The sequence below is a fragment of the Phaethon lepturus genome, unplaced genomic scaffold (assembly GCF_000687285.1).
Source record: "Phaethon lepturus isolate BGI_N335 unplaced genomic scaffold, ASM68728v1 scaffold8044, whole genome shotgun sequence".
NCBI classification, from domain to species: Eukaryota; Metazoa; Chordata; class Aves; order Phaethontiformes; family Phaethontidae; genus Phaethon; species Phaethon lepturus.
Genome location: NW_010536901.1, coordinates 1 through 14904, shown reverse-complemented (window position 1 = coordinate 14904; position 14904 = coordinate 1). Strand labels below are relative to the sequence as shown.

Below are 14904 nucleotides of genomic sequence, written 5' to 3'. Positions count from 1 at the left end.
TTTTTTTTTTTCTTTCTTCCTTTGTTCCTTTCTGCCATAAAAGCTTTCTCTTTTCACCTTTCCTCATCTGGAGGACTCTTATGAACTACTTAGAGCCCACACTGAATAAATGGAACTAAATGTGTTGGAATAAACAACTATGAGAATGTGGGGCAGAGTAAAAAATACCATGGGTGAAAAATTAGTAGTTCTTTAGTTTTTGATGTAGTGCTAGTGGTAAATGTTAAAAAGTATTTCTTCTTTACTTTGAACAGCATCTTACAAAGTGTTTTGAGGCCACTTTCTAGGTTGCCTTTTTTTTTTCTTTAAGACATTTCTAGTCAAGTTGTGAAAACTACATTACTATGAGCATCAAAAAGCAGGAATAAGGAGATGCTCTGTTCCAGATAGCAACAGCTGTTACTGAATGCTGACAGTGGATTTTACTGAAAATATAATTATTAAAAGCAGAAATATCAGTTTCCATGTTGTTTTCAGAGCAGGTAAAGATACTGAATGCAATTACGTCTTTATTTTTTTCCTAAGCTGCTCTGTTTTATGCTGTGTGTAATTGGTATGCTGTTATATAGTTTTTCTTTGGTCCAAGTGTTGAAGCTGTGCTGAATTTCACACAGCATTTGCAGGGTTAAAACCAGGTGGAATCCCATTTTTCTACTAGAAACAAACACAGATCCCAGCCGTGTCTTTTTTTTCTTAACCTTTTCTTTTCCCTTTTAAAATATTTGTAATCAAGACTTTTTTTTTTTTTTTTGACAGTTGGAACTTCCTTGGGAAAAATGTGAACATGTCTTTGGGGCTTTATTTTTCTAATTTTCGAAATGTGGTTTTCTTTTCCGTTGTTTACTAGAAGCTTAAGATGATTGAAGTGTAGCAGAACTGAAATGAAAATAATATGTATATTTATGCCTGTTTGTATTATTTGTAGACTTTTATCGGGGCAGAAAGTCTGTTGTATAGGTCTCAGCTGATGTCTGCAGTGAACAAGTCTCTTTCTCATTACTGTACTGCCCCTTGAGAAAATAAGCATGTGTCCAGAAGCAGAAATTTTGGGGTATAAGTTGTACAAGCCTAGAAGGAATTGTATCTGAAAGTCATTTTCAGACTGAAGCTGTATTTGTAAGACATGGCCTTTCTACAATTTCAGCTGCATACCTGTAACTTTTTATTTGATGAGTCTCTGATTACAAAACAAAGTTCTTCAAATTGACTAAACTATTTTTTTAGTGCTTTACTTCTCTATACTAGAGAAACGAATGTTATCAAATAGGAGTAGGCACTCTTAAAGCTATCCATTTGTTATCTTCTTTATGAAGCTTGGATCAGGCTGATTCTGTATCGGTGGATGTTTTCAGAGTTATTAGAGGTAATGTGCCTGTCTCTGTCAAAAGGAGCTGCTGGAAAGATTTATTCAGAATGATGTTAATAAAGCTGAGGCAAACCATCTTGTGAATGATAATGGCTGGTGGAAATTTATCATGGCTAATTCATGACTCTGCATAGTCATAAATTCTCTGCTTATTGCTGACTTGTACTAAATCTTATTTGAAGGCTTATTTGGGGGCTCCACAGCAAGCATTAGCAATTAAAGTGAGAACTGTAAACTGAAATATGTAGACAAAAGAATTGAGGGTTTTGTTTGTTTGGGGGGGAGGTTTGAGAGGGAATAATACACTTCACAGTTCACGTGTCTTTAATTTTTCTCCTTCATCTGAGGAATGAGGTCACAACTCACGTTTCAGAATTTTCCAATTATGGTTTTATTAAGCTATCAGTCCTTGCGAGTAAGTGTAAGAATGCATGGAATTGAGTGTATTTTTAAAGTTTCTAAAAGCAAATGAATTGATATAGTGCTGTTTTGTCAGCTTCACTTCATTTTTTTTGTTGATTTAATCATTTTTTTGATCAAAACACTAGTTAACATTTTTTACTTCTCAATTTTGTCTGTCTGTCTCTCTGTGGATATTTCCAAAAGTGAGTGGATTTGAATAGGCAGAGATGCAATGCCATGATGCAAAAGATTAAAACATAGTTATGAAGATAATGCCCTTCACTTTTCCTAACATAGTGTCTGTGTGAAGTTATGGCATAGCTATGCCAGTTTTCAAGTGTTGGGCAAAGTATCAAAGTTCTTGTGTCTGGAGAGAAATGAGCCCTTTAAATTTGTCACTGAAGTGTAAGTCATCAAAACACTGGTTAGTTTTATCTATGCACCACATTTACTGAATCTGGCAACACTTGAGTACTGGTTCTCTCATTTAACTTCAAAACTGATTGCTCTTATCGTATTCTTTCTTGTTTTTGCTATTTTGCTGATTATATTAGCTCTAATTAGCAGTGTTGTGAAGTGGAATTTATTTGGTCTGAAAGCCAGGAACTCCTATGTTCCTGGCTCTGCCGTATTTCACCTTGTGGTCTTTACAGTAGGAGCTGGCTGACAAGTCAGTTAATCTACACAAGAGATGTTTTTTTCTCCAATTTTCCAGGAAAAATTTAATGGTAGATACTTTAATGAGGTCTGGTTTTACCAAGACCTCATTAATTTTACAGAATTATCACAGTGCACTTCAGAGAAGTGTTATGTTTAATCTAGATGTCAATTCATTATTTTGAATTATTATTTTTCTTTGTCTGAGTTTGTTTAGCTGGTGACGGTACTGAGTCTCCAGGTAGAAGTATATTAATAAGGTTCTATTATTTATCCTTGATCTTGATATTAAACACAATGCTTCTAACAGTCTAGTTTGCAAAAAGTTCAACGTCAGTGTTTGGAATGAGACTCCCAGACTCCTAGAGAGGGGAATGATTTGGAGCTGGGAGGGAATAGCGCAATCACAGAAAAGTAGACTCGTCAAGGGCCATGGTGTAGCCCATCCCCTTACTCCAAGGCAGCGTTGGCTGTATTTGTGTTAACTTCTAAGACCCATTGGACATACGTGTGCCGAAAGTCTCCCTCAGTAAATTGATATATGTCTCTTCGTGTTGATGGTTATATCCCTATATATTCTTGTGCTTTATTAGTCTTCCCGTTGAATTTTTTTCTTCATGTCTGACCTGAATATTTCTTCCTAAAAATAGTACATTTTGTCCTACCTACCATGCACATACCCCCCCCACCATTGTTTCCTTTTATTTGCAACACCCTTCTTTCTAAACCTGATGACTGCTGTCACGTTTTTTCTTGGACTTCTTTTATTTTTGCCTAAAAAAGAAAAAAACCCCCGCTGCTGTCACGTTTTTTCTTGGACTTCTTTTATTTTTACCTAAAAAAGAAAAAAAAACCCAACCTCCCCAACCAATGACCCACCAAAAAATGCCTTGGTTCTTCTAATGTTTGCTCCTTCTAACGTTTTGTAAGCTTCTTGCCATTCTTTATGCAGTCAGTGGATTTTCATCAACGGATGCATTTCTGTCTTGGAGAATGTTGTGTAAAATTAGGCAGTCTGTCTAAAATTAGGCCCTTCAGGTGCTGAGGTCAGCTTCTACCGTTTGTTTATATAACATGAATTATTGCCTTCATTGTACTAAAGAAGATAGTAGGCTCTGGAAGCAAGGAGAAAGGGTGGAAAGGAGAAAAAAATGGGAATTGTGCAACTATGGAGTTTTCAGAATGGGCTAAATTGGGACTTGGGCTGAGTTATTTTTAGTGTCAGTGCTTGTGACTAAGTGACTATGAACGCACGTGTATATGCTCTTGAATCTGTCTGCTGTTTGTTCTGGTTTAGCTAAGTCTCTGTTAAAAGTTGTATTTTTCTTTCTTGCAGGAGTGCATATTGCATTAAATGAGGTGAAAAAACAGAGGGGTTTATGGTTGTTCCTTACAGTGCCTATGGGGATCTTCTCGATGGCCTTTATCTTCCATATTATAGTAAATTACTATTTTTAGTATTATAGTAAATGCTGGAAGTGGCAGGTCAAAAAAAGTAACAGTCAAGAATAAGCAAAACCCAGAGCAAAGATGCGTTAGTACTGGCCAGCAGACGATGGTAACTAACAGCGTTTTCCCACCACCAACATATCACTAGTAGGAGAGGAGGTTACTTCGTGTTATCCCGTGGTAGCCACCAACGTTATTCAGGTGCAAGTGCTGTAAAACCAAATCTGTACTCTCTCTACCTCGTGTCAGAGGCAGCAGTGGAAGTTTGTGGAGCCTGGCAGGCTCTGGGGTGGTGCTGTGATTTCACGAATACGATCATGAGGGCACTGGAGCTCTGCGAGATTGCACAGAGCTGGGCCCTGAGCAGAAGGGTCCGCGGAGAAGTGAAATAGTTTTGTTACAGCTTCTTTACAGCTTTTTCTTAGTCTAATAAAATGAGTTCACAAAGGCTTTCAAAGGTTACCTTACTGGGGAGACCTAGCGAGACCTGGAGCTTGGCAAACTGTTGTCTTTTGAGCGTGAAACGAAAGAAAACAAACCCCAAAACCCCCTTGCTGTTTCCAGACGCTGCCCTGAGGTTTCTGCTTATCATATGAGAGAGTTAACTACTGCTGAAAACTTTATTTTGTTTAGTTGTTTTCAACTGAGTAACTGAACTGTTCTAAAAGGAACAACTGAAACTGTTAAGAGTAGTTATGTGCTGTGTTAGATGTGCAGGACCATTTGGGGATTCTTACTAGGAAGGTTTCAGGGTAGTGGAGCATCTTTTCTAATAGAATGTTATACTGTTTGCTTCCTTCCCCTTTCTTGTTCGGAATAAAAATGTTTTCACAAATAACACTGAGCTAGAATAACCAAAAAAAGGATATGAAAATGACCCCGTTGTCAACTAATTGAAGAAGAATGGGTTTGTAGAGCAAAAGTACACAGGAACCAGTTTCTCTGTTCGTGTCAACACAAGTGAGCTGTTGTTTTATCAATGGACAGAAGACAGATGAACTTTTTGTTCCACAGATTTTATTTATTTATTTAAGATACTGAGGCAAGTGTTCTGAAGGGCTACTTAATGCTAATATGGTCAGTAAAGTTGACCCATGATTTATTTTACAAATTTTTTTTAACTTTCTTTCCATTTTAGTCTTTACCAGTTGGCATAATGTGGCTTGCTATTATTTGTTTTTAATTATCTTCCACTCAGGGGAAAGGAGAGGAAAGCAGAGAGATATTACAGCATATTTTGGGGGGACTCGCTATACAGCGGCAGTGAAGGACACCGAGTTAAAAGGTGTAGTGCTGGCTGAGAGTCAGAGAGCCAGTCCCAAGTTCTGCTCCTGCTTCCCAGTTTGGGCAATGTGAGGATGCTGCGCAGGGAGGTCAGATGGGAAGGTGTCCATAGGGGGAAGCTTTGGGGCTGCTCCACCACAATTTCTGCTAAATTAGGTGTGGCATCGAGAAAGGATTCAAAGAACAGCACCTGTGCAGCCTAAATTATTGCAAGATGGTATTTTATGTGTTTCTCAAAAATCATTGTGTGCTTCTAATAGAGCTCCGTTTGTAAGCCCTGACTGAAGCTTTATTTTAGAAGATAAATTGGTTTTTCTCAGAACTGTATCTGTTTTGCTGTTTGTTGCTGATGTTGTAAAATGATTCTCTATTGGTAGGGCATGGTAAAGAAACTCTGTACGTTAAATGTTGTCTTGATTGCATTGATGACTGAATTGTTAGTCCTCAAATGCCTGAACTAGCAGCCCCACCTTCTGATGAAGTTTTAAGTGATAGTACATTTACCTCTACTTGTGATGTGGGAAGAAGTTAGCATGATGATCCAAGAGAAGAGATGCTAATATTCCTCAAGCCAATACCCATTAAGTTGGAAAAGTTGCAAACTGCCACAAAAGTATCTAAAATCTCTAGTATGCTACAAGCTAAATTCCACATAAGATGGGCTTTCTTTAATCCTCTTTCCTCTGTGATGGTTGCGTGTCTTTAAAGCAACAACAAAGAATGAGTGTAAACCTTTTCCTGAGAGTCTCTTAAGACTGCAGATATTGTTCCTTGCCGGAGATTTATGAACTCTTTCAGGGTTTACAGCCAAATCCTTGGCTCCTGGCTGCATTAGGTTACTTGGACAGTGCAACACCAACAGAAAACTTCCCAAAAGGGGCAGCTGGAGACCTTCTGCCGGGGTGGTGGTGGCGTTGGAACGTGTCACGCTTCTGCCAAGCATCGTCAGCACAACGGCCTCCCAGCACCCGCCGCATGCCGCTGTACACCGAAACAGCCTCAGGTGCCACCAAGGCTGAACAGGAGGCAGAGAAGTTCAGAAACGTTTTTGGCCGCTGTCCTATAGATGTGTAGATCTGGATTTAAACTATTGTGTGAACATGTATTTGGCATATGATGCTAAGCATACGAGTATTTATTACACTTTGCTCTCTGTCTTAGAAATGTGTTAAAAATGCATGGAAGTGCATGAACTGCTTTCATGTTCCAAGATATACATGCACATGAATGCAGTGTGGAGATTTATTGATTTTAAAATAAAGCAAGGTGATTGCCTGGGCAATTTTAATTATTTTAACTCTGAAAAGCGAGGATTATGAACTGTTAGAATATCAACAAAGTGCAGTTCTAATTTTAATACCCCCCTAATCCTATATTTGAATGTATGTTTAATATACCCTTGAATTAATAGGTTTTGGTATGATCAGGACTTAATGTAGCATATGGTATAGTTACTGATTTCAGCCTATTTGCCTTCAAACTTCTTTCTTCTGCAAAGGTGATTATAAAAAAAACAGTTTCCAAACATCCGGCATTAAAAGAAAACAGAAGCATTGATGTTTCGGCTCAAAGACTTTGGGGATACATAATGTTCAACTGTACATTTTGCTAAACATGCAGGTAGATATTTGTCTACCTTTTAATGGTAGCAATTCAGATTAAAGCATAATAGTGAATCTGTTCTTGGCAACTACGAGAACAGTGTTGGGCAGTTTAGAGCCACAAGCATGCACGTGTCTATTTACATTGCTCATAGGTGCAAAAGCTGCATGTGGAATTACCGCTGCAGAATTTGCTACTGCAATTTCATTTTTTTTTCAGTTTTCTATAATAAAAATGGACTGACTTGATAAGAATTCCAGTATTATAAGTTTAATACTTTGTTTATAATTAAGGAGACAGAATTCATTACCATGAGGAGGAGTTTGAAAACAATCAGTGTCAAAAAGGGCATGCTGAAAGGATACAATTATTTTTACTATGTCATGTCATCAGGCTGTGGTATTTACAGGCAAAATAGCCTAACAAAAATTTAATACACCCCTCTCGCTAGCCATATTTTCTATTTCTTATTCCTACATTTGTTTGATGTTCCTATATTTGGATTCTTTCCCCACTTTCTGATATTTAGCATGGCCCCAGAGGGACTCAAACACATTGAAGCCCAGAAACTCAGGTGCTCTCCCAGTTTAGTATTTCTTCTGGCAACTAATATAGCTACTGCCTGTTTTTCAGTTTCAAGTCTTAAGGCTGAGGAGGAAAAGGGAAGCTGGTATGTGTTGTGGTGGCAGTTCAGATTATGCTTTCTGCAGCGCTGGGGTTCTTGGTTCTTCATGGAAGTAGGTGTTTGCATGTGCTGTAGGGGAGACGTGATGCCTGGCTGCTTTACACATTTCCAGTTTTGGAGACCACATGCCATCTCTGCTATGGTGGCAAAATTTAACACTTTTTTTGCAGTACAGATTTTTGTCTCATTTTGAGACCGTTGCAGTGAGGTGAATAATGGCTTCAGTTCGGATCTATTTGTGAGCTCCACGTGCTGAGATGGTCCCAAGGTGAAGTAGGAGGGTCTCCTGCTGAGAACGGACTCCTTGGAGAGCACAGAGAGGCTTTGTTTACAAATTCTCTTTTCCAGCAAACAAAGCAAGCTTGTGTAACAAATGCTTGGCAAACAGGATGGACCCAGAATTAGAATGCTTATTTCATGAATGAAAATTTACTATGAAAATAAACATTTTTAGGGACAACAGAAGAAAGTTCTTTTAAAGTACACTTCTTCTGATGGTCCAGAATTTTTGTACAGATACTTGTTGATACTGTGTACAGATAGCCGTTGCTTTACTTACTGTTAAGGTTTAAGTTGGAATACTGTGGTAAAGCAAGCCTTTTTATTATTTATTCATTTTTTAATCTGCAAATGTAGGGGAGACAAGTAGGTTTAGATTTTTTGGCAGAGGTGTGTTACTCTATTCTGAAAATATTAATTATATACGCTTAAACACGGAGATTTATCATTGCCTTATTTTCTCCTTCAGATTTCTAGTCTGAATAACACCTTTTTGTGTGTGTTAAGGATGTGTTAACTTGAATTCCACAATATTATTTAGTCAAGATCCCGCAGAAATTAAGTTTTTACTAATAAGCTTTCCTGTGCTGTTTTCTCCACTTTGTTCTACAACTTTACTGTTTTCTACTATCCCAAGATTACTGTTAAGGCCTGTTTGCATATGTGTACTGCCGTTGTTGAAGTTGTTTCTTCAATACTGAATTGTGTATATTTTAATGTTGAATGACTAAAGGTAAATTATTTGGCTTTTACTACATTTTTTTATTGTCGAACTTGAAAAAACGTGTCAAGTATACCATATATCGGTAGGAAGCCTTAACATTAAAAATCTTATACTGTTCTGAATTACCGATTCAGAATATTATTTATTGTTCTTGGATGTATTAAAGCAAATAGTAATGAAAAAAGCTGGAGTGGCAATTTCTAAAGTGACCTTGTTTTTCAGCATGATTTGGTTGCATAAACATAAATGCTTTTGAAAATCCCACATAATATATCATAATCTAAAGCCAACATCTCTCATCTGAATTCTTAATTAGGAATATATTTCAACTTGTGAATATCAGTGTTTCACAATTTGAAAAGCTGTCAGTTAGGCTAGTATTTATTATGTCTTCAAATACTCCACAGACTGAGTCAACAGCTGGGCCTTAAGGTGAAGTATGAAATTATTTACTCAGTGTAAGGCTACCATCAGCCCAGACTTCCCTGTGTAGCTCTTATTTTCTTGCCCTCAGAGTCTTGTCTGGATAGATTTTTGGCAAGATCTATGTGTTTCTGGGTGAGTTTTTGGAAACCCCATTAGAGGCAGAAGCAGGACTTTGGGAATGTCTTGTTCAGAGGTAGTATTCCCAGCGGCGGTGTGATGGGTAATGTGGAGATAGACCTGACCTGTAAGGCTGAGCAGAAGGAGCACTGAGTAGCAAGTGCTAGCCTGTGCTCTGAGCAGCTTGGTGGGGCTCATGGGTGGTTGAGTGGGATGGAGGGTTGAGTTTTGGAGCTGGGAGAAGAGAAGCTTTGAAGCTCCAGAGAAAACTCAGTGAGGATAGTTGTTGGAGAGACACTAGGAAGGATGGGGAAAACTTGGACACTAATGAGCACTGGCACTTGCTGGGGAAAATGGCACAAGGTCTTGGAGGTAACACAGCACACAGCAGCTGTAATGGGGAGTTTGATTTGGAGATAGACATATAGGCAAAAAATGGTCAAAAGGGTTAAAAATACAAAGAATTTCATGGACAGGAGGAAACACAGGTTTCTGTGCGCCCCATCGGTTTTATCCAGAAGCCAAGGATCTGCAGTTGGGTTAAGATGCAAGAGCAGTGCATGTGTTACGCATGTATAAAGAGAGTAGATTGGAGACTTTGTAAATACTTGAAAAGCAAATACTGTATCTTGCTGTAGAATATACCTGCTTTTGTCTTGCATTGTCCTTTAGAATTATTCAGGGTCTTTGTTGCTTTAAAAGATGAGGAATAAGCAGATCTGAGTTGGATTCATATGAGTAAGGGTAGCAGGTTTAGCCCCTGTTTCTTTTTAATCATCACAAAGGATTAAAAAGTTAATTTGCATTGGCTTACTTTTTGGTACATTTTAATCATGGTCAATGTTTTTTCAAAATAAAAATATGCACGCTGCTCGCACACCCATTCCTGTTGTGCTGGTTGTTTAGTTCTGGTGAATGTTCATTTTCTGGTTCCCTGTACAGTTGTACAGAAAAATATTTAAAACATGCTCACTTTCATTTAAATTCTATCAATTTAATTTTGTGTTTGGATATTTTTTTTCTATTAAATAAACATGGTCTGTAGTGTTTTCATTTTGACAGCAATATAGTAGAAGCCTCTCTGACAGGGCATTAATTTAGCTTTCCTGTGGAGTATGTCTGTAAGCTGCTTAGATGAATGCTGCTCTTTTAGATATGACTCCAGCTAGTGAGGTATTAATGAATGTTTAAAGTTATTTGATATCAGTGTGACAATTTTGTGTACGTAAGTATAAAGCATGAGTATGATACATTAGGCTGTGCATATTTTAACTGGGATTATTTCACTTTATGTTAAATATAAGAAAATAAACTTTAATGCTTAATTTCATACACTTAATTTAATGAACTAAAAAAATATTGTCAGCTTATGGCAACTCTTCAAGAGAAAGATACGGGATCCACGTGATTGAAACGCTCCTTTTTTTTGTCTTCTCACAGCTGCCAAAATAAACTCCTTTTGAGATAGACCTAAGTCAACATAGTTGGTGTGTCTCTAATGAAGCATTCCTCTTGAGGCCCCTACTTGGGTTTTATCTTTTTGTCATAGTTTTTTTTAATCTTTCCAAGTTTAATGCTAGGATCTCCTTAAGAATTTCTGCAGCACATTTAAAGTAAACAAGCTCCATTTCAGTTCTCATACAGTTTTTATTCCCCAAGACCTTTGTTTTTTGAAGTAAAAAGACAATGTGTATTACGTTTTTTCCTGTAATATACTTGATATTTTTTAAGCTGTTGAAACAGTTGACTAAAATTCAGGGAAGCTAATATTCATCAAATATACAAGCTTATGTCTTCTTTCTTACTGTTTTCCACTCAAGCTTTCTCAAACTGTTGCTACTTTTTTTAGGATTCTTGAGTAGCTTCTCTATGGCCAAGACAGATACTAGCTTCCAGCTTGAGAAGTATGTCTGTATAGTACCTTCTTTAATTAGCTTCTTCCCAAATGGATGTTTAATAGCAATTTTCAGTAAATCTTAACTGGTTTAATGTATTTTATGTAAAAAACCAGAAAATAATGTTTTTTTCCTAGAATATTTTTTAACATATGGCTGTTTTAAATTTATAGGGAATCTCAGTCTGTAAATGTGTACAACTGCACCTTGAATTAGTAATTCTTTAGAATTTCAGTCTTCTGTTGATGTCACTGTTCTGCCAGTTCAGTATCGCTGATACTAAATAGTAGTAAATGAGAGAGATAAAATGGCAATATTTGAAACTATGCAGTGTTTTAATATTCTCAGTGGTGGTCTCTGGCATTCCAGACAGGAATGTACAGTAGGGTTTTCCTGTAAGTACTATTCCATATCAGCATCTCTCATTTTTGTATGCCAAACACAAAGTTTATGTCACAACATTGAAAGCTAAACTTAGTTTCAATAGTCTGTTTTAACAAAATACCATTGCGTACGGTACAGATTAGCAGATATAAGCAAAAAAAAGTAGCTTTGTGAACTTAAAAAATGCAAAATAGATGCATCAGTAGTTCGATGTTGTAAAAGCACATGCTTAAAAAGTTACCCTAATTTTATATAAGCTTTTTTGAGTAGCTACATACTTGTAATTTCTCTCTGTTTCTCAGTTTCAAGAGTTGTATTCATACTTGTCTGTCATTTGGATATTATTATTTCAGTTTTGGATAAACAGCCAGCCAGCTTAGAGCAGTTCAGAATCCACATACTTGCTGTTTCTGTCATCGAAAGTCTGGAACCAGGGTACAATAGCTGTTGTAGGCTAAATAATGCTGCTTATTGGTCTTCAAGGGACCATTTGATAGGACAAGAGGAAATGGCCTCAAGTTGCGCCAGGGGAGGTTTAGATTGGATATTAGGAAAAATGTCTTCACTGAGAGAGTGGTCAGGCATTGGACCAGGCTGCCCAGGGAGGTGGTGGAGTCATCATCACTGGAAGTGTTCAAAAAACATGTGGATGTAGCACTTCAGGACATGATTTAGTGGGCATGGTGGTGTTGGGTTGGTGGGTGGACTTGAAGATCTTAGAGGTCTTTTCCAACCTTAATGATTCTGTGATTCAGTTTGTAATGTTTTGTACTGTTGTCTCTACAGTGTGAAACACCACATACATGGCAAGTTCAGCCTAGCAGCATTTGCTGTTTAGATCAAGCCTACTGAAATCTAAGAGCAGTAAATGTAGACCTTGTTTGTGTGTATGTATCTATCCATCTATCTATCTTAGAAGAAACAATGAGTGAGAACAGGTATGGAGTGGGAATAGGCACACATGTTTAATTTCTGTCCAAGTTCAGAAATGTTACTGTTCTAGACACCCATTGGCTTGAATAAATCTCAAAATGCAAAGAATACGAACATAAAAGGCTAGTAACCACCCCCCTGCAAAAGCTATCATTATCTTTTCATGAGTATTCATTTAAATTTGTGTTTGTGTATCTAGTCATCAAGGAGATGCTAAAAAGTGTAGTTTTTACAATGCAATTCCTGAACATACAGATCTCTTTTTTTTCCTTTTTTTGTGCAAGCCTAATCACTGCCTTTACTTCAGAGGTAATGGCCTTAATATAGTGGCTTCAGATACATGGCTATGTTGCTTAGAACAAGCAATGGAAACCTCTCACTGGTCTTTATAAATAAAAAAGAACAAACTCTTGGCAAGAAGTCTTGGAGTAGAGAGCAACGCTTGAAAGTGGTTGACAAAGTACGCCCAGAGCTGTGCGTTATCTTTAGCTCTGGACAGTTGCATCCCGAGCTGATAAAAGAGAGGCGATAAGCGCCCGCCATGCACACAGCACTTCCACAGCGGCCTCCATGACAGTCAAACAAAAGTCTCTTGAGTGTACTAATTACTTTTAAACTTGAAACCAGAATTATCTCCTTGATTAATACGGTAGTGTTACAGAGGATAATGGGATCTGTTTGAGCACGGTCATGGATACACGTTATCTAAAGCAGCACTTTTGTTGGCTTCTTGGATCTTGCTGTTGGCATGTTTGTGTATTAATGTGCGGCAGCTCATAGCTTGGATCTTGTGACATAAACCCCCACAGCCTCCCTTAGCTTGTTATACTCACTGAGTGGAGGGAAAGATAATATTGGCATATAAAAGGAGGAAGAAGAGCTGGACAGAGTTTGAGACTAAAGGGGAAAGGCAAAAAAACCTATCCCAAATTTTGCCCTTTTTCCTCAGTGGAAAGCAATTTTGTCTCTCGCAGTCCATGAGCCTTTTCAGACACCTTTTGGCCATTTTCCAGTATCAAAAGCAAGCTAGAAAGTTTTAAATATTTCAGATTATTTTTATGAAAGAGGACAAGGTGAAGGCAGCTATTTAGAGTGTACAATGAGTTATGAAGATGGCAGAATCCAAACAATTCAGCAATAGCATGGGATCCCTAGCAATAGCATGGGTTGGAAAAACAAAGAAATGATAATACTTTCTGAAAATATTTTGAGGTGGGGGGGGCAGAAGTATTTCTTTGTAAGTGCTTCTGTGCAAACCACCATAAGCAAATAAAGTGCTGAGATTTACCTTAAATCTGAATGAAATGTAAGGTAAATTTAATTTCATTCCATTTTTGTGGAGTGTGTAGACAGTTAATGGCCAAATAATGGCATGATGGTTGTAGGACATTGAGCATGAGTCTTGGCTGTCTTCCTTTTTGTCTTTTACTCATTATCGCAATCTGTTTCATACTTACCTGAGGTATTTTATTACCTGAGGAACACTATTAAAACTTTCTGAAACACTAAAATTTCTTTATATTGAGTGAAGAACAGCTAAGTAGGAATATGCAGTCAAAATTTATAAGAAACTATTTGTTTCTTACTAGTTGTAAGACACGTAGAAAGTAAGTGCCATCATTATTTTTTCCTTGGAAACAGTTTATCATTAGTTATTTCTGTTAATACTTTACATTGCATTGAGGGATAAACAGAAAATAGTTGACAGTTGACAAGTGATGCTGTTGCTCTGGTCTAAATATTGTTGGGGCTCTTTTTAAAAGAAAATAGCAAAAAACTAACGTCACAAAAGATGACCTGGTCTAAGTAACTATTGGTACTCTTGTATTTGAAACAGAACTTGAAATATTTGCACTTCACTTACAGAAAAATGAAACAATATAGGAGGAGGTGAGCATTTGCTCTGAGTGTCTATGTTTGAGAGACGTTGGGAAGCAAGTTACAGCTTGCTGGCTGGCCTGTAAAATTCCCATTACACAGGTTTTGTGCCTGTGATAATCTGACTAAAAGAATGAGAATCAGCACAGCTTTTTGAAGAGGAAGGACTTGTACTTCATATACTTCTCTAAAATAGTTCGAGTTTTATGAGCTACAAAATGAATTTTGGTTATTATTCATAACGTCTTTTAAGGATTACAGGGCATTATGTGGTGCATTAAGGTGGCCAAGCTGCCAAGAATAGAGCTCTGCGGTCCTAAAAATGTTGATTGCATAATTAATTCAAAGTTTGCAGTTTAGATAAAATCAGCTTGTTTGATACTGGCACCAGAGTACCAGGCAGGCTGTTTGCACGTGCAGCTGTGGACCCCATGGTTAAATCCAAATTGTTGTTACTTATTCATTGAATTGCCCACAAGCTATACATCGGCCGATTTAACTTCTTTTTGGTATATACTTTCTTGTGTGCTGAATAGTTTTTGATTATAAATCTGAAGTCTCCAACCATCTGTCATTGGGACAAATCGAGCAGCTTTATTTATCATATCTATTAATCTTAGGGGTTTTTTTCCTTGTTGTTTAAAAAGACCAACAAAAGTTGTGACGCTGAGGCAGGAGTGAATTTGTGGAGGTTGTTTTGGCGGTTGGGTTGGTTTTGTTCTTTTTTCCTTAAGTCTTTCAGGCCTTCCACAGACGGATCCCGCGTGAGCGAGTGCTGACGATTGGAAGCGCAAACGGCTTCGGATGTTCAGCTCTGCGTCCC

General features: G+C 37.6%; 1 protein-coding gene across 1 annotated transcript in view; it reads left to right on the top strand.

The window, feature by feature from the left end:
* Positions 1 to 6232, top strand: part of ATE1 (arginyltransferase 1) — a 48471-nt gene extending 42239 nt beyond the window's left edge. Inside the window, exon 10 of the mRNA XM_010286306.1 lies at positions 5957 to 6232. Within this exon, the coding sequence (XP_010284608.1) occupies positions 5957 to 6232 (276 nt within the window). The remainder of the gene's footprint in view (positions 1 to 5956) is intronic.
* The last annotated feature ends 8672 nt before the right edge of the window (positions 6233 to 14904 follow it).